General features: G+C 36.5%; 1 protein-coding gene across 1 annotated transcript in view; it reads right to left on the bottom strand.

The window, feature by feature from the left end:
• Positions 1–27722, bottom strand: part of ds (dachsous cadherin-related 1) — a 635615-nt gene that overhangs the window by 151466 nt on the left and 456427 nt on the right. The window contains exons 5-6 of the mRNA XM_081758114.1: positions 17834–18009; positions 7929–8757 (exon numbers count right to left, since the gene is read on the bottom strand). Coding sequence (XP_081614240.1) covers positions 7929–8757; positions 17834–18009 — 1005 coding nt within the window. The remainder of the gene's footprint in view (positions 1–7928; positions 8758–17833; positions 18010–27722) is intronic.

Genomic DNA, 27722 nt, shown 5'->3' with positions numbered 1-27722 from the left:
TAAGAATCCAAGAAGAGGTCTCTTATTTGCTTTCGTTGGCCTCGGATAAGAATCTGAGGTCTCTTATTTCCTTTCATTGGCCTCGTATAAGAATCCGAGAAGAGATCTCTTATTTCCTTTCGTTGGCTTTGGATAAGAATTCCAGAAGAGGTCTCTTATTTTCTTTAGTTGGCCTCGGATAAGAATCCAAGAAGAGATCTCCTATTTCCTTTCTTTGATTTAATTACTTGCTTTCTTTAGTAAGTTATTTATTATATATTTATTTTTTTAATAACTTCTTTATTAGATTTGCTTATTTTCTTTGGTTACTTCCTGATTCAAGATTTATTCAGATGCAGAAGAAGAAATTTGGATACCAGCAATTTATTTTCTGTGTTTTCAATATAAGTTTTTCTCCTTGAAGTTTTCACTGTACAACTTCGGGTTTCTTTTCAAGACGTCCAATAACTAGACTCAGAGTTCAGATTCTGAGAACTTTCGATCTTCTGACGGGCATAGAAAAGGACATCATCAAATAAAAAAAAAATCTGTAAGTTTTACGTCCCACACTTATACCGGTTGGGCTAAAGAAGACGGTGATGATGAGAAATGAATGAAATGGTGGAATGAAGAAAGTGGGAGAACATTGAGAAAAACCACGCACACAGAGTTTGTCCACCACAAAGTTCACTTGACGCGAGCTGGGACTGAATCTAGGACCCCACGCACCAGAAGTGAAGTCTCTAGCACTGAGCTACCGCGGGCCCTATCGAATAACAAGCGTTCATCATATGTGAATTACAAAACATTTAAATTCGTAGGGGGGTACGGGGTGGCTCAGTGGTAGGGTGCTTACTTCTGGTGCGTGGGGTCCCTGGTTATAGTCCGCGTCACCCGAAATTGGCGTATAGCATCAGCCAATAAGCTCGCAATGCCCTGTTACTAAACCTTCAGGGAGGAATATAATCATTCATAATTTATTTTGTTCATATTTGTGGACAATTATGAATAATTAGATTCTTCCCTGAAGGTTTAGTAACAGGGCATTGCGAGCTTATTGGCTGATGCCACACGCCAATTCGGGTGACGCGAACTATAATTAAATTCCCGGTCAAGTAAGCTTGTGGTGGACAATATCGTGTCCGTGGGTTTTCTCGGGGTACTTTCGTTTCCTCCCACTTTCTGATCTCACCAAGTCTTCCATCGTCGTCCAGTTGGTTTAATCATCGTCTCTCTTAGCCTAAAAGGCGTAAGTGTGGGACGCTAAACCGAAAGATTTCACTTCATTTAATTTCTAAGTTCGTGGAAACCTCATTGATTCATACTATGTATAGGAAACTGTTGCTCAGAAACCTTATAGTGGCCCTTTATTAACATCAGTATACTTCTAAATTCGACTATTTATATATATAAAAATTTAAGTGACTATGTTTGTTACTTAATAACTTCAATCTCTGTCAAATTTTCAACATAGATGAGGTTCGGGCCTGGAATGTTTTTTTATCATTTTACTTTGTAGGTGCAACTTACGAGAGGGGAAGCGAGGTATATAAAAATGATCGAAAAATGACAGATATATTAGTGACAAATCCATAGTTTTCGGGGCCGCTGAGATGAACAATGACACTTCCGATGCCGTTTAAATCCAAATTCAGCCTGACAACTTTGGGGAGAAGGAGATATATAAAAATGAATGAAAATTACCGATATCAAATAGCGCTTCAGTAACAATAAAAAGTGACCGACTAACGGAACATATTACAAATTTTTATTTTAATCCAGCGAAACGAGTAATTGACACTAGTACTGGATAAAATTCGTTTAGAGCCAATCCTGTTTGAGCAGACCCATAGTAACTTACAGATCAAAAGTTTGGATATTCAAAGAAAAATAATACAGACAGTTTATAGCCCAACTAAATTGAATACTGAGTGGAGGATACGTAGAAATGAAGAAATAAATAGTATAGTACAAAATGAAAATAATATTTATAGAAGCAGAAAGACCAAGATGACTTATAGAATGAATAACTAATAAAAAAATAAAAAAGAATGATCGATAGACCCTCTCTTAAAAAAAAAATCTTTAGGAGAATGAATGGGTACACTGAAAAAGGGTGACTGGAAGTTGTTATGAGAAATTTACGAATAACGAAGGAGTGTTCATGATTAGAAAGGAAAGTCATATAATAGAAAGGAATGCATGCAAGGGTTAAAAAAAAAAAAAAAAAAAAAAAAAAAAACCTACAAAGGTCCAAAGAATCAAAAGATATTGTAGTCAATTTTGAGAACGACAGTTTATTGTTGACATTTATAGAGTAGGTTCCAACTAAATTCGTCCTTAAACCGTCTTCATAATTAAGGTTGACATTAGGAGGTAATTTGAACTTTGTACGTAAGTCGTTCAATATATAAGTTTCCTTAAGCTGTAATATATATATACATACATGTTTAAGTGGGTCCTTCCTCACTTCTTCACATAATCCCCCTTGAGATTCATGCATTTGGCTCACCGTTGCACTAATTTGTCTAAACGTTTTGCAAAAAATCAGGACTCTGACTATTTAGCACCCTTCTAATATTTCGCTTCATTTTTTCATCACCAGTTGACAGGAGACAAGGTCGTTTATGTAGAACCTGAACTCTTCTTCAGAGAAATGCAATTCGACATAAGCGACCTGGTCTCTTCTTGAGGATAACGCTCACCCTCCACCCAGCACGTAAACAAGACACAAAATTGAAGAAATAGGGTAGGAACGGCTGCCCAATCTTCATACAGCCTCAATTTAGCGCCGAGTTACGTTCATCTTTTTGCGGTGTTAAAGTCTGCATTGCAAGATGAATGTTTCAAAACAGATGAAGAAGTTAAGCGGAATGTAAGGAAGGTACTAAATAGCCGGAGCAGATTTTTTTTTTTTTTTTCAAAGGGTTTGGACAAATTGGTGTGACGGTGAGACGAATGCCTGAATCTCAATAGAGATTATGTAGAGAGGTGAGGAAGAACCCACCTACACATGTATGTATTGTTTACAAATGTATTTTACAGCTAAGGGAAACATATATTGAACGACCCTCGTAGTAACCCTGATTATAGATACAGCAGAAAAGTCCTCGAATAAACCAATCCTTAGAAAGAATCTTATTTGTTCACCTTTATGTTCCAGGATTAGCAGTTATATAGACTCTTGAAGATTTGGCAGGAATCGAGAACTGAAATTGTAATCATGACTTTTGTAGCAAGTAGACTACCAGGTAGACAAAATTTAGGTAGAATTCATAATTTTAGTGTTAACACAATCTGTATGAGACATTAGGGTTTTCTTCACGAGTTTATTTACAGCTTGCTGCTAAATATATTTCAATTTTACACTTAGAATAATGACCTTAACGAAGATATTATAAATTGTCGGTATTCTTATAGAAATTGTTTTACTCTGGAATTTTTGTCTTAACATTTGAATTAGCTATTTAATTAATAGTGTGGAGGGATCAGGTACAAACTTACAATAGAAGTTTTAAAAAAAAGAAACACTTTTCTTGTTTCTAGCAGGCATCCACTGCCTCAAGTACTGAACCAATGAAGAGGAAAGGGACAATTATTGTGAATAAATAAGTTTTTTTTTTTTTTTCTGGTAGTTTAAGGTCCCACATTTTTCTCTGAAACCATCTCCTACTCGTCAAACCAAGTAGAGAGAGAAAAAAAAGACCTGATATTGACAATCTAACAGTTCTTGAGGAGCATAAAAACATCGAAATGCTTGGAAAAAAAAAAAAAAAAAAAAAAGATAATTCGTTTCTGGTAAGTGAGACAGATAAAGCAGCCATTCAGTAGTTGTCGTCACGCAACGTACACTGTTGATTCAACATTCCAAAGCCACAACAATTATCAAGCAACCAGCGTTTATTAGTCTGTCGCTTCTTACTTGAGACTTCCTTCACAGAGTTGTTTCGACTGGCAAATTCTTCTTCTTCACTTGATACGTCTCAAAGCTGCGCTTACATGTGTGCTTGATGCAGAGACAATCAAAGGACATTTGGCAAGCATTTACACAGAAACAACTGTTGTTTTTGTTCTAATAACTGTATTATGTATTACTGAGACGGAAACTAGCGGCAATACGTAACATGAGGGTCTTTTCTCAGTGCCACCATTCATTAAATGTATTATCATCTTATTACCAATCACTCAGCGGTCTAATACTCTCAATAAGCCAGCGTATCTCATCTTATTGCCTTTTCCCGTAACTCTCATGTAGAGATCGAGTTTCTTTATGTACTTTCCATCCCCCCCGTCCCCGCCCTTCGAAAAACTAAAAAGAAAGATAACTTACAAAACAACTTACTAGTTCTGACTGCCAATCCTATTTACTCATGGGACGGTCATGGTTGAAATTTTTCTGTCATACACATAATATAGACCCTACACTTTTCACACACTTTTTTTTTGTTTGTTTGTTTGTTTGTTTGTTAAATCGTCACTATTAAATTTTCTAATTATGTATTCCTGAACCTCCCACCTATAGTTTCAACGATCCCTCCCCTTGTGGACATTATTGCTGTCCAACTTATTTCACGAGCCCCCTCACGGCTAAGCGGTTAGCGTACGCGCTTTTGGCACGGAAGACCTGGGTTCGATCTCTGGCGGAAGCTCTTGTGGTTCGGATTCCATGTTAAGTTGTAGGTCCACGTCTCATATAGCCTTGCTGTTGAAAGGGACGCTAAACTAAAAATCAAATCAAATCTATTTCATTTCCAATCAAATCTATTTCATCACACAGCTAGCAATCGATTTTCTTATTTTTCCATTTTTTTTTAATAACCACTCTTTTTAGCACTGAGATACAAACTCAGATATAAATACACAAAAAGATGTTGGTCTACGCCTTAACGTGCGAAGCGAGCCATGCGTTACCATTTCGACTTATGAAGACTGAATACAAAATCCGTGCTAAGTGCCAAGAATGGAAGTAAAAATGTGGCTTATGTGCCTAACACTGCTCAGTGAAAAACGGACTATCTAGTATTCACTGTGGAAATAATTCAAATAATCCCCAAAAGAATGAACGTGGCTATATGTCCTATCAGTTCTGAAGTAACATCTGGGCTGTTAACTCAACATTTTCGTTTTGACACTTACCACGGATTTTACAGTCAGTCTACATATATATATTGTTCGTGAGACAAAATTAGTAAAGGTTTCCGTGAATTTTTGGGCAAGTATCGAGGTAAGTTTCATTTTGCAAGAACATTAACATATCATTTTACTCTAAAAGGTTGTTATTATTAATAATAATCCGTCGTCGATTGCTATCTACAAAACCCTATACTGTATCTTCCGTCGGATAAAATGTAAAGGAACTCGTTCCGTTGGATCTGGGAGTTACTTTTGACACGAAACTAACTTTCCCAGAATATATAAACACTATCACTAATCATTCGATGCGTCTTCTAGGACTCCTGTACACCGTGTTGAATTCAGACTTTTGTACAAAGGGGGTCAATAAAAGATTAAGGGAGGGGAGCTCTGTTCTAGACTGTAATAGGGCAGCAGGAATCTGTCGCAACAAAACTTGCGATTTGTTATTGTCTGCTCGACTGCAATAACCAACATATTACCATTTTTACCTAACTGTTGTGAAGCGTTTGTGTGCATTTGTATCTAATTTCCTAGTTTTTATTTAACCTCGACTTTATATGAAAACGCGGTTTGTTAATTAGAACAATTAGGTTGGGCAAAGGAAGAAACTAATTTTCTTTTAAAAAACAGAAGTCTTTGCTTCTAAGACTTCTTATTTCCGAAACAAATAAGAAAAAAATCAATGCATGTGTGTAGATATTCTAAGGGGGAGGCATATAAATTCTAGAGGGGATTCAGCGCCGCCTTGAACATGCCTGAATTCAACACTGTCCGTACAGATTAACAGGAATACGGAACATCTCTTCCTTAGCAACTTTTACAAGACAAGAATTTCTCCTAGATTTTAATATTGTTCACCTATCTGGACAATGGCAGCTCCTACAAACCTATCTCGGCTAAGCTCAGTTCTCAACTTCTTCCTTGTAATAGTACGCTTTAGAGTACCTCACACAAGTGCGATGACAAAACACGAACTGTTACAAACGCTAAATATTCAACTACCTGACACTTGTCATAAAATCAGTGATCTCAAATATCTGTACAAACTCACACACGGTCAACTCAGATCCGAAAACACTACTTTCAGAATTGTATTTCCGAATTCCATTCAGACAAACACGTAACACATGCCTTTTTCATATATTACGACCTAGACTTTCAATAGTTCAAAGTTCTTTGCTCTACAGGTTTCCTAAACTATACAACGAAATGCCACTTACACCTATACTTATTTAACTCTGAAGTTGGATATAACTCTGCACTATGACGTCACTTTAATGGATAAACTTTAGTCATCTATTGTCAATCTTTCTTGTTATCACTTACATGTTATTGTATTATTATTATTATTATTATTATTATTATTATTATTATTATTATTATTATTATTATTATTATTATTGCATTATGTTTCATCTTTCAGATTTGTTAGATATTCTAATGTAAACTGGCGTTCAGATGTATCTGGAATTATGTTCGTAAATAAATAAATGCTCCTTTTCAACTTTGTCTCTCCTCCAGCGTTTCGGTCCTGGGATAGTAATTACACAACAATTATTATGTCATTAACATGTACTCAGTGGGTTTACATGATTTACTACTTTATGGCAGCAAACTTTTGCTTTATTCGTATTATTAATTAACGATCTGACTTTTGTCAGAAAATGTTTTTACAGGTGCGGCGTTTTTTTTTTTTTTTTTTCTAACTAATACTCTACATAAGGTGTTGTATTATAGTTATTGATATCGACCATTATTTTGTATCTGGAAGCATTATTCGAGTTGTTATATTAAACAGTAGAGTACATTTTCATATTAATAGCCAAATAATTCCATCTTTCTTGTGAACTTAAAGGAGAAGAAGGATGGGGGTTAAACATGCTCTGCGGGCGATCATATTACTCACATTATTTTCATATAAATACCACTCATTACTCTTATCTGCAGTCGGAATTTGACAAGGCAACAACATATGTTTGCATACATAAGCATATAATTTTCATGATTCTACCACTCGCAAAACGCTGGACGGTGTACACCTGCTACGACATGCTTTACACGTTACGGAAAAAAGATTAAATCTTCATCAAAATTTCGTAAATCCATGCAAAAGGACGCGTTAACTTTTTAAAAAAATAAAAAGATCCAAAGTTATGCTTCGTTTTGAAGACAAACAAAATTATTTCGAAATGTTAAAATGGAAATGTGGAGGATACCAAGGATTAACCAAAGATATCCATACACCTGGAGATATTATGAATGTAAATGGCGCCATTCATGGATTTCTCAGACAGATCATTATATCATCAAGCTATTATCTCCCACTATCATCTACGTATTTACGAACCTGTTGCATGTATGCTTCCGAACCGCTGTATATGATATATGTAGTAATTGTACACGGCAAAAGCTTTGGTATTTATCTACTCTAGAATATTTGAGTGACATGTATTATGAGGTTTTGTCTGCATGCAATCTTTTTGTGAAACTTTCAATCTAAAAAGAACTTCCTTGGATAGGAACTCTTCTGTGTCTACAAGATTTCGCATTCTAGAAACAAAATACTGTGTTTTTCTCAAGTTGTCATTGTTTCCAAAAATGTAAATTTTCCACAAAATATGAAAATGTAGTTGCTTCACTCCGGTTTATTTTTCTGATTCTTGGCTTGATTAAAGAATCAATACTGTTTATTATATATCTTTAGTGGAGGTTTCGACGTCTAGACACCATTAAATAATGTATCAATAACATGTGAATAACTAATTACAAGATAAATTATGGAAATACAATGAAAAAAAAAAGTATACACTCACCGGTAACTGGGTTGACTTGAAACGTGCTGTTGTTTGGGATGAGGCTGTATCTCAGAGAAGCGTTGTTATCTAGGTCCCTGTCGGCAGCACACAAAGTACCCACAAGAGATCCACGCTCAAGATTTTCTTCCACCGTAAACTCATACAAAGATTTCTCAAACTGAGGATCGTTATCATTTGCATCCATCACAACAATGACCACGGTTGTCGTTGCTGAACCGGACGGAGTACCATTGTCGGTAGCCACAACTCGTAACACATACCGGTCGGTCACTTCACGATCTAAACTTTCTTTCAAATATATAGAACCACTATTGGGGAATATTCCGAAAATGTCATCGTACTCTTCATCTTTTATTCGGTATGTTAGTCGAGCATTGTTACCGGTATCCAAATCGACTGCGGTCACTTGAACAACCTGAGAATTCACTGGCAGCGACTCCAAGATGTTCACTTGATATTCGGATTTTTCGAACGTTGGAAGGTTATCGTTTACATCTTGCACTTCCATCTGTAGCGTTAGATTTGATGCAAGTGGTGGGTTCCCGCGGTCATACGCACCAATCACGATGGTATATCTCTGTTTAGATTCGTAATCTAGATGCCGAAGAAGTGTCAAATGACCTTGCCGGGGATCGATCTGAAACATACTGTCGGGATTCGCCACCAACTTATATCGCACCACGCCGTTGTCGTCGCTATCCAAGTCTCGAGCGTGAGCTGCATAGATGAGGGTACCCAGCTCTAAATTTTCTGGCACTGAGATCTTAACGGTTGCAGAATCAAATTCCGGTGCATTGTCGTTTACGTCGTAGATGGCTATGTTCACCTGCGAAGAAAAAAGAAAGAAGAAATGAATATATTAAATTTATTCACTAATATAAAATTACTCAAACTAAGTTACTTCATTGAGTTTAATTTATATTCTAATGGAGTAACTCAAGACTACTGAGATAAATCTACAACAATTCCTTGAACATAATACATATTACTACATCTGACAAGGTTTTAATTTAGTGAATGTTTGCGTTTAATATCAGAAACAACATTACAAATTATAACGGATATCATTGGCGTTAACTCCAAAACATTCCTAAATTGGACAATGAATAAGGAGATGGAGTGAAGAAACTAAAGGAGTGGCAGACAGTTATTCAAATGTTTGAATAGTGTTTTGAATTTGTATATTTTTTTAAGGCTATTTTATTTGCTTATTTATTTATTTTGATAATCAGGTAATCTAAATATACACCGGGTAGCTCACAGACTAGTTGGGCTAGAAATTTGAAACTTGGTAGTGTTGTGCATTTGCATTTGCAGCTCAGTTAAAAAAAAAAAAAAAAAAAAAAAAAAAAAAAAAAAAAATACGTGCTATTTCTGAATTATTATTAAGTATTCTGCCTTTTGGCAAGTCCTGGAACTAATGAGTTTTTCTTTTTTCTTTTAAAAAATAGGTTTGGGCCTAGAAATGTTTCTTTTAACTCTCAATATTTTCTTCTAATTTTCAAATCACTGATCAGTTATCTTCTTCTTCTTCTTCTTCTTCCTCGCTTTCCTGGGAGCCGCGGTGGCTCAGTGGTAGAGCGTTCACCTTTGGTGCTTGGGGTCCCGGGTTTAAACCCTGCTCCCACCAAGTGAACTTAGTGGTGGACAAACATCGCGTGCGTGGGTTTTCTCGGGGTTCTCCCGTTTCATCCCACTTTCTTCATTTCACCATTTCATTCACCTCTTATCATCACCGTCTCCTTTAGCCTAACCGGCATAACCGTGGGACGTAAAACTCAAAAAATTTCATTTCATTTTCCTCGCTTTTCTTCAATGGCGGTATGAAAAAAAAAAAAAAAAACATTTCTTTGCAAGATGTGTTCAACCCAATTGGCTTCCTACGAAAAATTCTGGCTAGAAGCGTTCTCTTCTCTTCTATCCGTTTAAAACATCCTCGTTTGTTACTCTCGCTGTCCATTTTATTTCCTTTATCTTCCTTCAACACACAAATTTCGAAGCTCTGTAAATATTTCTTCTCTAACTTCCGTAATGTCAAAGTCTCTGAACCATAAAGTCCAATGCTCCATATATAGCATTTGATCTGCTTCATCCTTAGTCTAATATTAAGCTTGCTAGTTTAAGATTGACCTTTTCTTGTTGAATGCCTCTTTGGCTATGGCAATTCTTGATCTGATCTCTTTGGTGCAGTAAAAGCGTCTTTCGTCAAAATACTTCCCAGATACTTGAAATGATCAACCTCTTCAAGTTCGCTTTCTTCTACTCTGACCCGTAAGCGCGCGTTTCCACGGAATATTTTTATGACTTTTTGAACGTACTGTCCAATAATTAGACAGAAATTAAGGAACAGAGGGAATTACTTCAGATTTCTAAATTCCCATATTTAAAATGTTATCTTCTAAAACAGGCGACAGAAAGTCTAATATACTTTTACGTGACAAATAGTATAAGATCCCCGTCAAGGAAAAAATCATTGCTTCCAAAGCTAAAATTTCTGAATGCTATAACACGAGGGAAAACTATAGATAGATAGAAGTTATAGTTGTAGCAACCGCTTCTCAAGCCCATTAGACTGAACTGATATCAACTTCATGCTTCAAGCGCGAGGCTCATTCACGGCGAACGCAAGTTTCATTAAGCCCAGTAAAATAAGATCAAGTGAGTGCGATGTTTATTAAATTAGAAGAGTGTAAACGCGAATGAAGTGCAAGGAAACTTAATAATATGTGTTACTATCTTGAGTTACTACATTGGATAACAAATATCCTGGTGATGCCATAAGAATTCACTTTTATCAGCCATTCTGCTTCGTTCTAAAATCAGTGTTCGTAATAGTTTAAGGGAAATTTTCCTAATCCAGGGAAATTTAGTAGGTAAATGTACAAAAAGGGAAGAAGGAAATTTTCCGATAAAACGTTGAAAATCCAGGGAAATTCTCGCATTGACTGATTGACCACTATAAATACTTAAATTTTTCTTTGTTCTTCAGAAATAATCCAACACAATAGCAATGATTTGTGTGTGTTCGAAGTAGGAGAATTTGCACCAATTGTTGACTGAGTGTATTTTGTGTATTTTTTGTAGAAAAAAATTAAAGTTATAGTAAAAAATAGAACCAAATAACAAGTGAAAAAAGCAAATGTGGTTGGCACTTCCTTTAATATACCTGAATTAATTTTATCACATAAATTCTGTCACATGAATTCAGTGGTGCCCTCCGCCCACTGAATTCACTGGTGCCCATTCAGTGATGTTCATGACGCACTCTCCCAATTGTCTATCCGTAGGTGTTCTTCCATGAAAAAAATCTTCTTTTCGATTAATGTTTACACCCCCTCAAACATATTTATATAGCTTCCCCCCCAATATTTCAATGACGCAATTTGCGTCATAGTCCCCCTTTGTGGGCACCCCTGCATGAATTGGGCACTCAACAAAGTAGGGAAAATTTAATATGAACAGAGAAAATTTTTGAGTAATTCGAGGGAAATTTTCTTACGGAAAGCCACAAACACTAAAAAGAAACTACGAATATATACGCAGAAAACTGCCGTCTTTGAGATCCTAATACATGATTAATATGTATGTAATAATTGTGATAAATCATCTCAGAAATATTTTAAATCATTCACCTAACGCATGCTTACATAAATCATAAACGCTTTTCTTCAAAATTGAGAAATCACATATGTAAACACTTGCATGTGTGTGAATTCGGGCTCTCGAATCAACTTAAAACCTCCCGTCGTATTTGCTATTCTATATAGAAGTTAACAGTCAGGGATATACAGGTGAGAGTAGTACGCTGTGTATGCATATTAATAGCCCATACTTATTCACGGTATTTTAAGAAGAAAGACGTAAGTTACAAAGTTCCTTTTAACAACATATCACTCTGCTCGCTACTCTTTAGTTAGAAACTAAGTGTCTTCTGTACCAACAAAAATTCCCGCAAACAAAGACTGTTCAGTCGGAAAAATAAACAATCAGCGATGGTATTAATGCCAGGCATGACCTTTGATGCTAAATTACAATATGGTATTATTTCTCAATCTGTTGAAATTAGTTTTGAGAAGTGACAGTGAATTTAGTTTCACTTAAGAAAAACAATTTTTATTCTCGATGTGAATGGATGAGAGCTAATTAAGCTTTCACCTGAAGAAGTCGTTTTGGTACACACAAAAACTTTCTATCAATAAATAACTGTTCAATACTTTCAATGGTGATGATCTTCTTTCACGTGGTCGATATGTTTTTAATCTTTTAGCACACACATTGTTACGTCAGCACATCTTTAGTGGCTGTTTGAGACAAAGGAGGTATTCACAAAATGTAGGTTTGTTTGGATTTTCAGTGCTAATATAATCCAATGAAATTCCAGCACAACTGCGGAAATTTGTACAGAATAATGCAGTACATTAGAGAAAGCGATTTCATATATTATGAGGAACTGTCATTTTTTTGTTGTACAGTGATAATTTGTACTTTTCTTTCAGGACACAAGAAAGTAACTAGTTGCTATGAAATAGTACTTTATAGTTTGCGGTCCTCGGCAGATTCACTGAATCGCTTACGCACGGTGGAGTGCGGTGGTTCTCAAAGCTACTAATGCAGTCGAAATTTTAGTACACATATTAAACAAGGGGATTTAATATCGAAACCGGAAGAAGTAGTAGATTTCTACAGCTTCAGGTTTTATAAGAGGAATTAGAATAAAGATGAAACCTGTTATTGGAACGCTAAATCCATTTTTAAAAAAAACGCTTCCCGCTATTTATTACCGTGGGGGTTAACAAATGAGATTAGAGCTATTCTTGGGGCGCTGAATCGATTCTACAGAACTGCTTGTTGCTATGTGTTACCGTTTTTATTCTATAACGATCAGCATTGAAACCGGAAATGCTAATTTCTAAAACTTCCGGTTTGAACAGAGGCTTAAGAGATGAGCTAGAACTTATTCTCGTGACATTGAATAGATTTCGAAATCCCGCTTGTCAATATCTCTTTGACTGTTTTCACTCTGACACCTGTCGACGGATGAACGGACATAGCCGTTCCAATTTTTATGCATAGTATATATAGTTTGGAAGTCTAGTAATATGAAAAATTTTCAAAGTGGGTCATTTAATATTTATAAAATGTTACTAAATAAACTTATATTCGTTTACAAGACATTGCATATTATCCAGAAATATGAGCACCTGACAGCGCATTCAAGTTGCTCACTACAGAAAATACCTGCTTACTAGTAACATTGTGTAGCTACTGTATAGTTTATCTCCTAAGTCTTTTATATTTTTTATCGTCTTTAAGAAGCTTCCTTTTTAAGCCGTCCAAAGGAAATTATAGAAAGAAGCGATGGGATGCATATTAACTAGTTCAAAAGATCAGTTCCTTACCTGTAAAGCGGAATTTCGCACACAGTTTCGGTGTACTATTCACTCCTTCATCTGTATTAATGCTGATGACTTGGTAAAGAAATCTTCCATCTCCTTCTTGGTATCATTTATACATTAATGAGATTTCACCATTACCACCGACGAAGATATCAGTAGTACTCCGAAACTGCGCTTTACAACATGCTACAAGTAAGGAGTCTAATCTTTTTATAGTCACTTAGAAATCATTTTCCTTACGCGTAAGTGCGCTTAAGCATAGCGATGGTCCATTGCCACAGAATCACAAGGCTGTAATTACATTCTGAGATGAATCAATCAAAGCTCTCAGTATTTTGCACTCATTTTCCTCAGATCAGGGTTTACATTATCTTTGCACCCTGCTGATTGTCTATCCAAAGTTATTTTCCATAAAAGCTTCGCAACTGAAATTCGATATTTTCCACTTTTATTTTCCAAGCGATCGACGTTATTCGGTTCATCTTAGACATCTCCATCTAATTATTAGCATGATAATGGAGTTCATAAGATCATAAAAAAAAAAGACAAAAGAAAAAAGAGAGGAAAGAAAGGCAGGAGCCAGTGTCATATTTCAGAAATAGCATGTATAACTTGTCAACACACGAACAAAATTAAAATCACTGAATCATCATGACGTCCCACCCAAAAGCCCGCGACGCGAAATCTGAGAATGACTAGGATACACTGCAATCTGAATACAATGTATTGTAATCAAGTTTCAAAAATTGGTAGGTGAAAAAGTTCACATTCATCATCATGGCCGTCTTCTGTATTCCACCATCGGTGACATGTAATTTGTCAAAAATTGAGACGGGAATCTTTGTTTCGATCTAAGAATTACAACGGTCATCAGGTAATATTTTCGCTTCAACGTAAGAATTACGATGATCTTCACTAATATCTTCGTTTCGATGTAAGAATTATCACGGTCCTCACCTAATATTTTCATTTCGACGTAAAAATTAAAATGCTCCTCACTAATATCATCGTTTCGGCGTAACTATTACTCTGATTTTCACTAATATCATCGTTTTGACGTAAGAATTAAGATGGTCCTCATTAATATATTCGTTTCGACGTAACAATTACGATGGTCTTCACTAATAACATCGTTTCGACGTAAGAATTAAAATGGTCCTCACTAATATCATCGTTTCGACGTAAGACTTACAATGGTCCTCATTAATATCTTCGTTTCGACGTAACAATTACGATGGTTGGTCCTCGTCTAATATTTTCGTTTCAACGTAAGAATTACTATGGTCTTCATAAATATGTTCGTTTCGACGTAAGAATTACAATGATCTTCATTGATATCATCGTTTCAAGTAAAAATTAAAATGATCGTCACTGATATCTTCGTTTCGACGTAAGAATTACGATGATTTTCAGTTAATATTTTCCTTTCAACTTAAGAATTATCACGATCCTCAGCTAATATCTTCGTTTCGACATAAGAATTACGATGATGGGAGAATTAGGATAATATCTTCGTTTACCACGGTCTTCAGCTAACATTTTCGTTTCAACGTAGGAATTATAATGGTTCCCAGCGAATATCTTGGTTTCGATGTAAGAATTAGAACAGCCATCAGCTAATATCTTCCTTTCAACGTAAGAATTATCATCTTCTAGAACATTTCATCAACTGTACTCTCTCCCATCCCTTCTTTACCTTCTACCATACATTCCTTCTCAATCTTAATAAAAGAAATTTCTTTCGAAATGTTTTACAATCAGCTGTTTCTTCCTTTTCCTTCAAACTATTGTCAGTAGCATTCTTCTAGTCTCAACTTTTGATAGTAGCCTCTCATTAGATTACAGTTCCACAGGAACAAAATATATACTGAAGCCTTCCGTATTAGGATCTCTTGTGTTACTACCGCAACCTTTGTCCTGGCATTCCAATTACTGGAAAACCTATTCTAATCCTTCCTGCAAAACTATGTTTGCTTTGACCCAGTTCAAAGAATCACATTTTGCGAAAATATTTAAGGAGTGAAAATTTGGTTGTTCCTGATCTTGTGCAAAGAATTTTACTTCGCTTCTCTTCGGTATTTCTTTGAAGAAAAGATAAAGGCAGTAAGACAAACAGTGCGTCCATTAATTCTTTGTTAAATTTCAAAGGCACTTTTTTAAAGGGTTCTAAGCCTTGAGCAAAATGAAGATAGAAATTTGTTAAATAGTAGAGCTAATAGTAATATTGTAATAATAATGATGTTAATAATAATAATAATAATAATGAGAAGAAGAAGAAGAAGAAGAAGAAGAAGAAAAAGAAGAAGTTAGTTGGTTGGACTAAATATTTAAATGATCATTTTCTTGAGTTTATATATTTGCATACATTTATTAGAAATAAACGTTAAAAAAATGGATAGGCTTCACGCCTCGCCGGTTAGAGGGCTCCCTAATGGATTTCTGTGACAACCAGGATGACTGAATACCTTTTCACGTCACCAATTCAGTCAACATCTTGCGTTTTCTTGTTCCTCTTTCTTCGCAGATAAGTTTTCTTTCTTTCCCTCTCTCTTTGTCCTTCAGAAGCTGGACTTCATTTCTTTTTCTTTTTTTTCTGTTTCCTTTTATTTTGGAATTGTTATTTGGATGAATTTGCTTTATTTAAACATTTCATTTTCTGCTTGCGTTTTGTCTGTAACTCGTCTTCAATTCTTAAAGATTCGATTGTCAAACAAATATATTTTTCAATATTGACCACAATGCTTTCTTGCATAAGCTATTTCATTAAATTAAATGGAATGTAAAACTCAAATATAATGATTCTCACGGAGTTGGAGACAATTTTTCATGTACTAAGTAAATCAATAGTACGATTAACTTCACGCTATGGCATTAAGTAATGAAATATGAAATAATGATTCGTATCATCCACCAATCCAATTCTATTTAAGATTCTTTCAGCTTCGTTTTACTGTAAGATTCATGTTTCTATTTTTGGCCTTTCTTCTTGGAATAAGCTCTCAGTTATGGGATACAATTTCAGATCATGTGGGTTTACGATGAAGAAATATGGTGTCTGTGTTTACACGAAGTTCTCCCGCCCCTATTCTCTGACCCGACCATTCTTTCATCATTACTACCACTTATCAGTCATTTCATTTTGTTTGCAAAGCAAAAACCGAAAGACATTACTCCAAAGATTTGACTTAATATCTTTGACTTTTCATCTAAACAAAGCTTTTTTTTTTTTCTAAAGCTTTATAATAATCATTTTCCATGTAAGCAGATACGTCCCAATCTAATTATTCGTATAATATTCAGGGAAGTGCTGAATCACAACAAGAATGAAAGTCTCTAGCTTTTTTTCCCTACATGTTTTGTTGTCAACAAGTTCGGAATGAATGTACGAATACGATTATGGTTTTATATATAGGAGTGATCGGAAAGTAAGGTTACCAAGCCATGCAGTGAAACGTGTATATATTACTTCATACAACCAATACAGCCAACAGATATTACATACATTAGGTTATGCTTGAACATAGTCTTCATATCGGTTGAAGCACTTCTTGCATCGTGCGATGAATTTGAAGATTCACTCCTGGTAAAAATTCTGTCCTTGCGTGTTCATCCACGTTGCCACGAAGTGTTTCACTTCCTTATCTGAAGCGAAGCGCTCCTTCAATTGCAGGAACAATTGAAAGTCGCTTGGATCTTCCTGTTGTCCTAAGCGAGCCCTCCACGCGAGCTGTGTTCAGATCTGTTGATGTCGTGCTGGGTCGGCCACTGTGCCCCTCGTCGGTGACGTTTTCTCTACAAGCCGCAAACTTTCAACACCATTCTGCGTCATGCTGACGAGACATTACAGTCTCTGCGTAAACCTCTACCAGCTGCCAGTGAATTTCAGCCGCGGTTATACGTTTCGCTCACAGATATCGAATAAATGAGTGGACTTCTTCGCGAGACCAGTTTTCCAAACGAGTCGCCATTTTGTGTTTACCTACAACTAGCGCCGTAGGTGGCGGATGGATGAAGCTCTGCACAGTTGCCAACTCCATGTATTAAAATTGCCCCACACTCCATATTCCTCTATAACAGACGAAACTTCAGCAATATGGACCAAATAAGCACGGTTTCTGACCCTTTCTTACACACACACACACACACACACACACACATATATATATATATATATATATATATATATATATATATATATATAGAGAGAGAGAGAGAGAGAGAGAGAAGCCAATTATCTATAATTTGCCGACAACTATATTCCTTCCAACACCATTAACATGAAAATAATGGTTTACGTCTTTGTTCAGGACATACTATTACAAAAATTAATTAAAAACTTTTGAGGCTCAATTACCCATTTTTTTTTTTTTTTTTTTTTTTTTTTTTTTTTTTTTTTTTTTTTTTTTAGAAGCTGTGTTCAATTTTATTTTGCATTTTGATTTGGAGCATATCGAACCTTCAACGTCATAATCAAATGATGGAAATGTTCATAATTTGTGAACCTACCTGACTATGTCCATAGGACGGAGGCTCTCCAGTCATCGCCTGAACGTTGAGCAGAACAAACTGATGAGTCTCATGATCCAGCGGAGAGTCTGTTCTAATCGTTCCAGCCACTGGATCGATGGTGAAATAGCCATTTGGGTCGCCAGAGTAGATTGAATAGCGCACCATGCTGTTACCTGCAAAAGACAATATGCAAATGTGTTACTTTAGTATTGCAGTAGTAATACACAATATACTGTACAATATGGTATATACAATACACAATGCATATACAATATATAATACACAATATAGTTGTACAATCAGGACGGAAGTTCTTTCCGTTTGGTGTCAGGCTTTTGTCGCTGACTGTACAATATATTGTCAAGAAAGAAGAAAATAGTGGTGGGCACAAAAACCGGTTTTTCGGTTTTTAGAAAACTCAAACCGGTTTTTGAAAACTCAAAAAAACGGTTTCGGTTTTCTCCAAAATCGGTTCGGATCCGGTTTCGGTTTTCTTCAAAACCGGTTCCGTTTTGTTCCAAAATTTGTTCTATTTCTGATTGAATAGTGTTTCGTTGTTCTCCGGAAATCAATACCGTTTCCACAGAAGTAGTTTTATGTGTTTTCTAAAAGTTTTCACTGAAACCAGTTTTAGTGAAAACCGAACTGTTTTTTTGAAGAAAACTGAAACCGGTTTCGGTGAAAAACCGAACCGGTTTTTGGAGAAAGCCGAAACCAGTTTCATTGAAAAACCGAACCGGTTTTGAAGAAAACTGAAATGTTGGTTTTTCGGGTTTCGTTTTTTTCTAGAAACCGGTTTCCGGTTTTTATAAAAACTGGTTTTGCCCATCCCTAAAAATAACACGCAGTACAACAGCTCTGCGACCCGTATGCAAGACTTCTACTGGTTGTTGACTGAATTTTTGGGACGCCAAAGGGCCAGGATGTATCTGATTAACAATGTTAGTATACTTTCTCCCCCCCCCCAATTCAAATTTCAGTTTGTCCACTACAGTAAATTACCATTTACCCACGAGATCGGGCGGTGTGGCAACTGCAGATAATCCGCAATATGGCCGAAAAAAGTACACAAACCAACAGAAAAATGCCTTTGAGCAATTGTTATTTACAGCAGCGGGCCTACGAGTACTTACAAGGTTGTTGGTTTACTTTCTCACAAAGGATCGGCCAACTATTTTGTTTTTACATGTTAAACTACTTCTTTATTTGTGATTGAAGTTTTTTTAAACATTTTGCAAAAAAAAAAAAGAAAAAAAGAAAGAAAGAAAGAAAAAGAAAAGAAAAGAAACAAAAACAGAAAAAGAAAAAAGGAAAGGAAGACCGCATACAATCGAGAATTTACTGTATTTTATCAGTGGGTGCTAGTTACGAGTTTCAGCTGCTAATTTAGTTTTGACCTAAGATTTGCCATCTTTAGCATCCTCCATTAATTATAACCATCTTCCCCTTTCCTTTACCTTCTACCAAAACTATCACATCTCTAACAATATATACTTTTTTTCTCAAATAATGCCCTAACCAGTGGTGTTATTCAAATCATTTAAGGGGCCGCGGTGGCTCAGTGGTAGAGCGTTCACCTCTGGTGATAGGGGTCTCGGGTTCAAACCCTGCTCCCGCCAAGTGAACTTTGTGGTGGACAAACACCGTGTGCGTGGGTTTTCTCGGGGTTCTCCCGTTTCCTCCCACTTTCTTCATTCCACCATTTCATTCATTACTCATTATCACCGTCTCCTTTAGCCTAACCGGCATAACCGTGGGACGTAAAACTCAAAATTTCATTTCATTTTCAAATCATTTAACAACCGGTTATAGTGTTGTTATTATTATTACTATGAGATTATAATATAGTATTATTATTGTTACTTATTCCAATGATAGGTATACTAGTAATGGGAACTAGGATTTAGTCATGTAGCATATAGTTTATGTTAATATTTTGAATATTAGCTTTTAAAAATAGTACTAGTGAATTAATTTTCTTTCGTATGTTCGGAATCTAAAGGTGAAGAGGCAATTTTAACAACCTGTTCGTGAGAACCGCCTGAATAGAACCACTGGCCCTATACTAACCACTTTCTTTTTCTTTTAAAAACTACTTCCAGTATTGCTGGTTCTTTCTCCAATTTTTGTTAACACTTCTTTAATGGATTGTCATTCCAACTAGCTAATTTTCTCAATTTTTCTCAGGGGCGTTTTAGGGAGGACAGGAGAGGACAATTGCCCCCCCCCCAAGAGTTTAAGGAAGACATATACATATACTTTAATCGATTGTCTACTAATATACTAGTACAAAACGTGTCTTATGTCGGTGGTACTCTTGCCCCCCTCAAGCCAAGTCTGAAATGATGCCCCTGATTCTTCTCCAGTGGTTCTGCGTAGCGTAGTCGCTAACGCTCTTATCTTCGGTGCGAGCGGTCCCGGGTTCGATTCAGGTGGGGCACTCGCTCGAAAAAGTATAATAAGCTTTTTTTCTGGTCAGCCATCCTGAATGGGGTTTTCTTAGATTTTCCTCGTTCACACTGGGCAAATGCTGGGATGGCACCTAACATATAGGTCCCAGGCCGCTTCTTTCCTTCCCTTTCCTCGGATAGTGTGCTCCCTGAAGGACGTCATCCCTCATACGTGATGAGCTAATATGCCCCTCGATGCCGACAGCCTAGAAATATAAAATCCTAAATCTTCAATTCTTCTCCAGACTTACACTTCGAACCGTCCGCAACTTTTTTTTTATTATTGTTTTTTTAAACTTTTCTCACCAATGAGAAACTTTGTATTAAGAGTCTTCATCCCGGCGAAATTAAAATACCGCTAATTTTACAGTAATTACGTGATATCTTCACATAGATAAAATATAATTGAAATATGGAACAAGAGCGCCCTAGACAATATTATTTTGCGTGAGGTACCGTTATCACAAGTCACCTAGTGGCTTTCCGTTTTTATCTGTTTAGAAACGCGAAAATAAGTGCCGATTTTCAAAACGACTCAAAATCGAAAGCAGATAAGTGAGTCGTGATAACGGTTTCTCATGTAAAATATTATTGTCTAGGGCGCTCTTGTTCCACATTTCGATTATCTTTTATCTATTTGAAGATAACACATAATTACTATAAAATTAGCAGTATTTTAATTTCGCCGGGATTAAGACTCTTAACTACTGTTTGGAGCAGACTTTAACACTCTGCAAAAATATGTTTGTAGGAACAGAATCTGCTATTTCTTCAATCTGGCGTTATACCCATGCAAAAGAAATCACTTGAAGTAATACTTTCAAGCTACTTTCTTCTCCTGCTTCTCACGGTTGATATTATATATTTTTGAGCGTGTGCTCTATCGCTATGAAAATTAAAGTTAACTTCTGATTGAATTATTAATATAAGTTATATAAAGATATAATTCCTGAACAAATCTTCTACACGAGCTACAATATTTGTAGGTTGAAGGAAATGAAAGTTCAAGTAAGTACTTTGATATCAAAACACTGTAGCTCTATAGTAGGATGGGCACTTTTTAGTTAGTGGTCTGTGGTCAGCACACCGACTCCCTCATTGTAACAAAACGAGTACCTAGGGGACACGGTAGCTCAGTGCTAGAGAGCTTACCTATAGTGCGTGGGATCCTTGGTTCGACCCCGGCCAAGTGAGTTTGTAGCAGACCACATCATGTCGGGTTACTTTCATTTCTTCCCACTTTCTCATTCCACCAAATTTTCCATCATCATTCACTTGCTTTAATCATTGTCTCCCTTAGCCTAAAGGGTATAAGCGTGGGACGTTAAACTAAAAGATTTCACGTCATTTCAAAAGGAGTACCTCCGTTCTATATTAAAAAATGAAATGAAATCTTTGAGTTTTACGTCCCACGGTTATGCCGGTAAGGCTAAAGGAGACGGTGATGATGAGTAATGAATGAAATGGTGAAATGAAGAAAGTGGGAGGAAACGGGAGAACCCCGAGAAAACCCATACACACGGTGTTTGTCCACCACAAAGTTCACTTGGCGGGGTTGTTCTATATTAACATAAAAAATCCTGTACCCACGAAAGATAAATATATACCATATTTTATTTTTAAATTTAGCATCCATTTTTCAGTATTGCAGCTATATGAAACGTGCACTTACAGCTTAACGTGGAATATGTACCACATGGGATTCACTAGGAAACGAACCGGCACTCCACGCCGAAGATTGTAACGCTAACCGTTAAGGTACGAAGGAGTCAACCATAGTTATGGCAAGGTACAGCAGAAGGAAGAAGGTATTATGGTAAATAAGAACTATCACTAGGGTTATCACATGTTACATTTTCCCCGTAACTTTTACGTTTTTATCTCCTCCCGTAAACGTACGGGAGTTTACAGTTTCACTCCAGGTGTACATGTATGTATGTGGTACTTTATTTCTTGGCAGTGTTTCTTTCAGACATGTTTTTTGGGGGGGCACTTCCCCTCCACCCGGAGCTTCGAAAGTGCCCCCCGGAGGAGACCAAAATAATACGTCTTTAATATAATAATAAAAAGAAAAGTACCAGCAGTGCCCCCCCCCCCCCCGGAATACTAAGTGTGCCACGCTCCGGAACATTTTTCTGAGAGAACGACTGTTTCTTGGTAACTACTGGCCGGATATGAATCAAAGTTGATAAGAGAATATTTATATCCAGTAAAAAAGCGCAGAAGAATACTGAAATTGCAATTCCAACATTGGTAGGAATATAACCAATGAAGATCTCATTTCTAATCCTGACAGTCTAGCCATTTTGAACGGTAAAACGTATCCGAAACCCCAAGGATGATTCCTTATGTTCATATACCTACGGGGTAGGTTGCGTTTACCAGTTCATTGTCCTGCCTTATTAATTAATTTCTTTGTGTGGAACGAATCGATTCTTCCTGAGCTCTGCTGGAACACATGCCATACTCAATCGCTCAACGAACTCTCCAAAAATAAAGAACGAAAAAAAAAAAAAAAGATGAGAGTTTGTGGCCAATATGGAGCCGCAATGGTACTCATATTGTTTAGATGCTGAATCAATACAGATTAAAGTCTGGTCTAACTGACGGGCTAGTTCTTGCTGCTACTTTTATGTTCCTGCAATAAGTTTACAGAAATATCGTAATATAGGTGTAAAATTAAACTCATGGAATATAATAATAATAATAATAATAATAATAATAATAATAATAATAATAATAATAATAATAATAATAATAATAATAATAATAATAATAATACTAACGGTAGTAAAGATAACCTACTAACAAAAGGAAGGTATTAGAAAATTAAAAGACAGAGTCATACTGGAATTAACGTGTAATACTGCACAAACTCTACATACCGTCTTTTTCACCATACCGGACATATTCTTTAATTCTTTGCATTAGGCAACTCTGGTGCGGGGAGTCCCTGATTCGACCTCAGAACATGTGAATTTATACTGAACAACATCGTGTCCCCAGGATATTTCGCAGTTTTTCCAGTTTCCTGCGCCTTTCACATTTTCATTCCGCCAATTGTTCCACAACCATTCATTGCATAAATTCTAAATCTCCTTTACCCTACAGAGAGTGCAAAACTGAAAGACTCACTTTTTCTTTGCAGTAAAAATAACATATCCCTTAATTGTTAGCAGTAGATCAAACAAATACATTAGTGCTCGCAGTATGTTGGACAAATCCCTTAACTGTTAGCATTAGACCAAACAAATACATTAGTGCTCGCAGTATGTTGGACATATCCGTTAATTGTTAGACACAGACGGAACCAAAAGTTAGCTTTTGGGGCACACCAAGCTTAATCACAAATTTCTTTTGCAATAGGCGGAACGTATCAGTTAATGGTTTGCAGTAGTTCCAATATATCCGTTAAATTGCTTACAATACAGTAAACATATTTTAATTACCAGAAATTAAAAAAAAAAAAAAAAAAAACTACGAGGAGGACATGCACGGTGTTATGCAGCATTCCACTCGCAAAGTCTTAGCGAAGAAATTAAAAACCAACTGATAGTTTTTTCCCCCCGTTTAAATGCATATTACTACTCTGAACAAAAACCATATCATCGCTAATATTTAATATCGAACAAGTTCAAATTGAAAATTAAAAAAGAAAAAGCAGATCCTGTAATACTCTGTAGATGAAATGAAACGAAATGAAATCTTTGAGTTTGACGTCCCACGCCTATGCCGTGTGGGCTAAAGGAGACGGTGATGATGAAAAATGATTGAAATGGCGGAATGAAGGAAGTTGGAGGAAATGGGAGAACCTCGAGAAAACCTACGCACACGGTGTTTGTCCACCACAAAGTTCACTTGGCCCGAGCTGGTATCGAACCAAGGACTCCACGCACCAGAAGTGAACGCTCTACTACTGACTCACCACTGCCTCGTGAATGGTTATGAAAGAATTGGAATGAAAATGTGGGAGGAAACGGGAGAATCTTGAAAAGGCCATGAACACGATGTTGTCAATCACTAACTCGCATGGTTTCGAACCGAACCAAGGACTTCTCGCACTAGAGATGAGCGCTCTTCTGCTAATGCTCTTCCCCTCCTCCAACTATTACTGTTATTATTATTATTATTATTATTATTATTATTATTATTATTATTATTATTATTAATAATAATAATAATAATAATAATAATAATAATAATAAACGTATAAAAGACGTGATTCCATGTAGTAGTCTTTATGTTTTCATCCGGTCGCCTTAATTGACTCAAAACAACAATAAAACGACGTTCTTTTGCGGTAAATGCTATTTTATGCACGCCATATTTTGTTCAAATTAATTAAGCGGAGGATTACGGTCTGTGTCTAGTCTCTTTGAGAGGGCAAGGTATTGACCAACGCCACTATTCACATGAATACTTACTTATTCTGTCTCCAGCAGATTTTTTCTTCTTCTTTTTTAAATAAATGACACTAACGATTGTAATAAATTCAATGTGTGTATCTCTGAGTATGTAATTCTTTGTATGCAACGCCGTATATTAAGAAGAGCTGACAGAAATCTTAGGTACAAAATACGGAGATAACATTCCATATGCTCTGTTGTTGTTTGATAGTAGAAATACAAGTCTAGTCTGCACAAAACAATGTAAATTAATAAATCAGACTCATGTTTGTTACAGGATATGACGATACGTTGACATATAAATCTTAAAATACCACGGATGGAATTTTACTTTCATTTCGAAGTTAATACGAATACTTTTTACCCCACTTACATTTAGCATTTATTCCTTTTTTTCATAAAAAAAAAGTGAAAGAAGAAAACGAATTATTTCCTCGAGTTTCGTTTGAGATGTCCTGTTCTGTATTCCAAGGAACATGTTACAAGTATATACAGTGTGCTCCTAAATTCGAAAACTTAATTCAATGCTCAATTGTAAAGTACTTGTTAACTGTGTTCCAACTTTATGCAAACTATTGCAGTATTCAAGGAATAAGTTCAAAACTTCTAGGCCACTTGACGTAACAGCCTTTTGTAGACTGAGCTGCTGCAACGCCATCTGTTAGCGACTACCTGAATTATGTCCAGCCTAGTGATCAACGTACACCGTATCAGGAGCTTTCTAGACTTACAGCCTGTCGATCTCAAGTGTGCTCTCGGAAAATATGCAAAATACACTTCGACCCCACCCCCGCCAACCCTCTGACAGATGAAACCCTCTCTTTGCTTAGGGAAAAGAATTGAATGACCTGCATGACCTCAGCTGTGTTACCAATTTGTCATTCAGTCGTTTGGTCTCGACGAGTGAAGATCGTAGGCTACTTAGAGTGGCTAATAAGACAGAGCACAGCGAAGTCCATGAAATAATTCATTGTGGCAACGCTTCCGCATACAACAACCGCAAATTGATCGCAATCTTTTGATTTTTTTTTTTTTTTTTTGTTTCTTAACATTATATTACTCCACAAATTTCATAATGGCATAAAAATAATTTTTAGCACCCGATCAAAAAGACATCTGGTTACTGTAACAACATCACATTCATCCATTTGTTTCGAGCATGGTGCAACGGTAATAACTGGACAGCTTACTCAAAATATATATTTCTTTCCAAAGACTACGTGTAAGTGTCAAATTGTGACATATGCTCACTCCCCTAGCACAACTTTTAATAATTCATTTTTAAGATCAATTTCCATCTTTTATAAGCTTATAGAAAATCCTGTAAACTTTTTACTCCCTGAAGACAATATGTAGGTGTATTTCGTTTACATATATAACTGTGTGCAAAACAGACAACACAGCAGAAAAATTACATATGGCAACGCGAATTTCGATCTTCATTATTGGTTGCAATAGTGTGTAAGGATACCTTGTGTATATGTGTTGGTGGGTTCAGGTGAATGGCTTGGGATTCCTCCCTCCTTTTATACAGTAACAGTTCGTCGTCAGATGCCCGTGGCTAACGCTGTTATTAATTACTGATTCTTTTGTCGCAATTGGTCTTCAAACTTGCAAAGAAGCAATGCATTTTGATTATGCCGCAGTAGGAAGCTGTTCTAAGATTTACCAATTGCTAGTACATATTGTCTTTCTTTTCGCTATCATGTTGATGATAGGAATGTTGTAGAGAGCGCTATCTGCAGAAGTCCCTTTATCTATCTGTTCACTTTTGAACCAAAGGCAGTAAGGCGTCAGTATTTAACTTCCATTTCATCTCAATTTGCAAGGTCATCCAAGGTCTTCATGTTGTGTTATTTTCACGAGTCTATTACGGAATGAAACTATTTCCCTTTTTCTAGCAGACATTATACTGAAAAGACTAAATACAGGGAAGTTCGTCGGGATCGTAATACGGCAAGTTATGGATGCTTTAAAATATCAAATAATACTTTTGATAAAGTGGATACTTTAAATATCTTGGATCAATCTTGGATCTTGGATCTTGAATCATATATCTTGGATCTTGGATGCAAAACATGATCGCTTACTCTGACGGAAGAACGTAAGATGAAAGTATTTGAGAACAAAATCCTGAGATGAATATTCGGACCCAAGAGGAATGGGAATGAAAATGACGGAAACTGCATAACGAGGAACTACATAATTTATACGGTTTACCAAACATTTTTAGGTCACCATATCTTGGAGGCTCAGATTGCCAGGACATGTAGTTAGGATGGAAGAAGGTAGGAACGCTTTCAATCTCAACTGAAAGTCCAATCGAGAAACGACCATTGGGATGACCCAGGAGCAGATGGGAGGATAATATTTGGTCTAGGAATTAATTCGTGCGGGTGGACAAGAGATGGCGCAACGAACGGAGCGTCCCACAGTTCCGTGTATCCACACATGTGTTGCAAACCCCTGTCATCGCGTATCGTTCGTAGTATAGGGCAGTGGATTAAAGCGTCAACAACACCAGTTTGTAGTTAAGTGAACATGGCGCAATTTGTGCCTGATAAAGTGTTTTTGCGGGTTGTCCTGCTGCATTACTTTAACATGCAGAAGAGTGCGACTGAAAGTCATCGTATTTTGGTGGAAGTGTATGGTGACCATGCTCTAGCTGAGCGAACGTGTCAGAAGTGGTTTGCACGGTTTAGAAGTGGTGATTTCGGCTTGGCAGACCAAGAGCGAGCTGGACAGCCAAAAAAATTTCAAGACGAAGAATTGACAGCATTGCTCGAGCAGGATTCGTGTCAAACGCAGGAACAACTTGCAGCAGCATTAGGCGTTGATCAAACAACAGTCTCCAAACGCTTGAAAGCCATGGGAATGATTCAAAAGATGTCACATTGGGTTCCACATGAATTGAAAGACAGAGACGTTGAAAGACGAAAAACCATTTGCGAATTGCTGCTTCAACGACAGAGCAGAAAGGGGTTTCTGCATCGAATTATTACGGGTGATGAGAAGTGGATCCATTACGAG

This window comes from Thermobia domestica, chromosome 5 (genome assembly GCF_964235325.1).
Source record: "Thermobia domestica chromosome 5, izTheDome1.hap1.1, whole genome shotgun sequence".
NCBI classification, from domain to species: domain Eukaryota; kingdom Metazoa; phylum Arthropoda; class Insecta; order Zygentoma; family Lepismatidae; genus Thermobia; species Thermobia domestica.
Note: the sequence above shows the minus strand (reverse complement) of the source record. Positions and strands in the feature narration are given on the sequence as shown.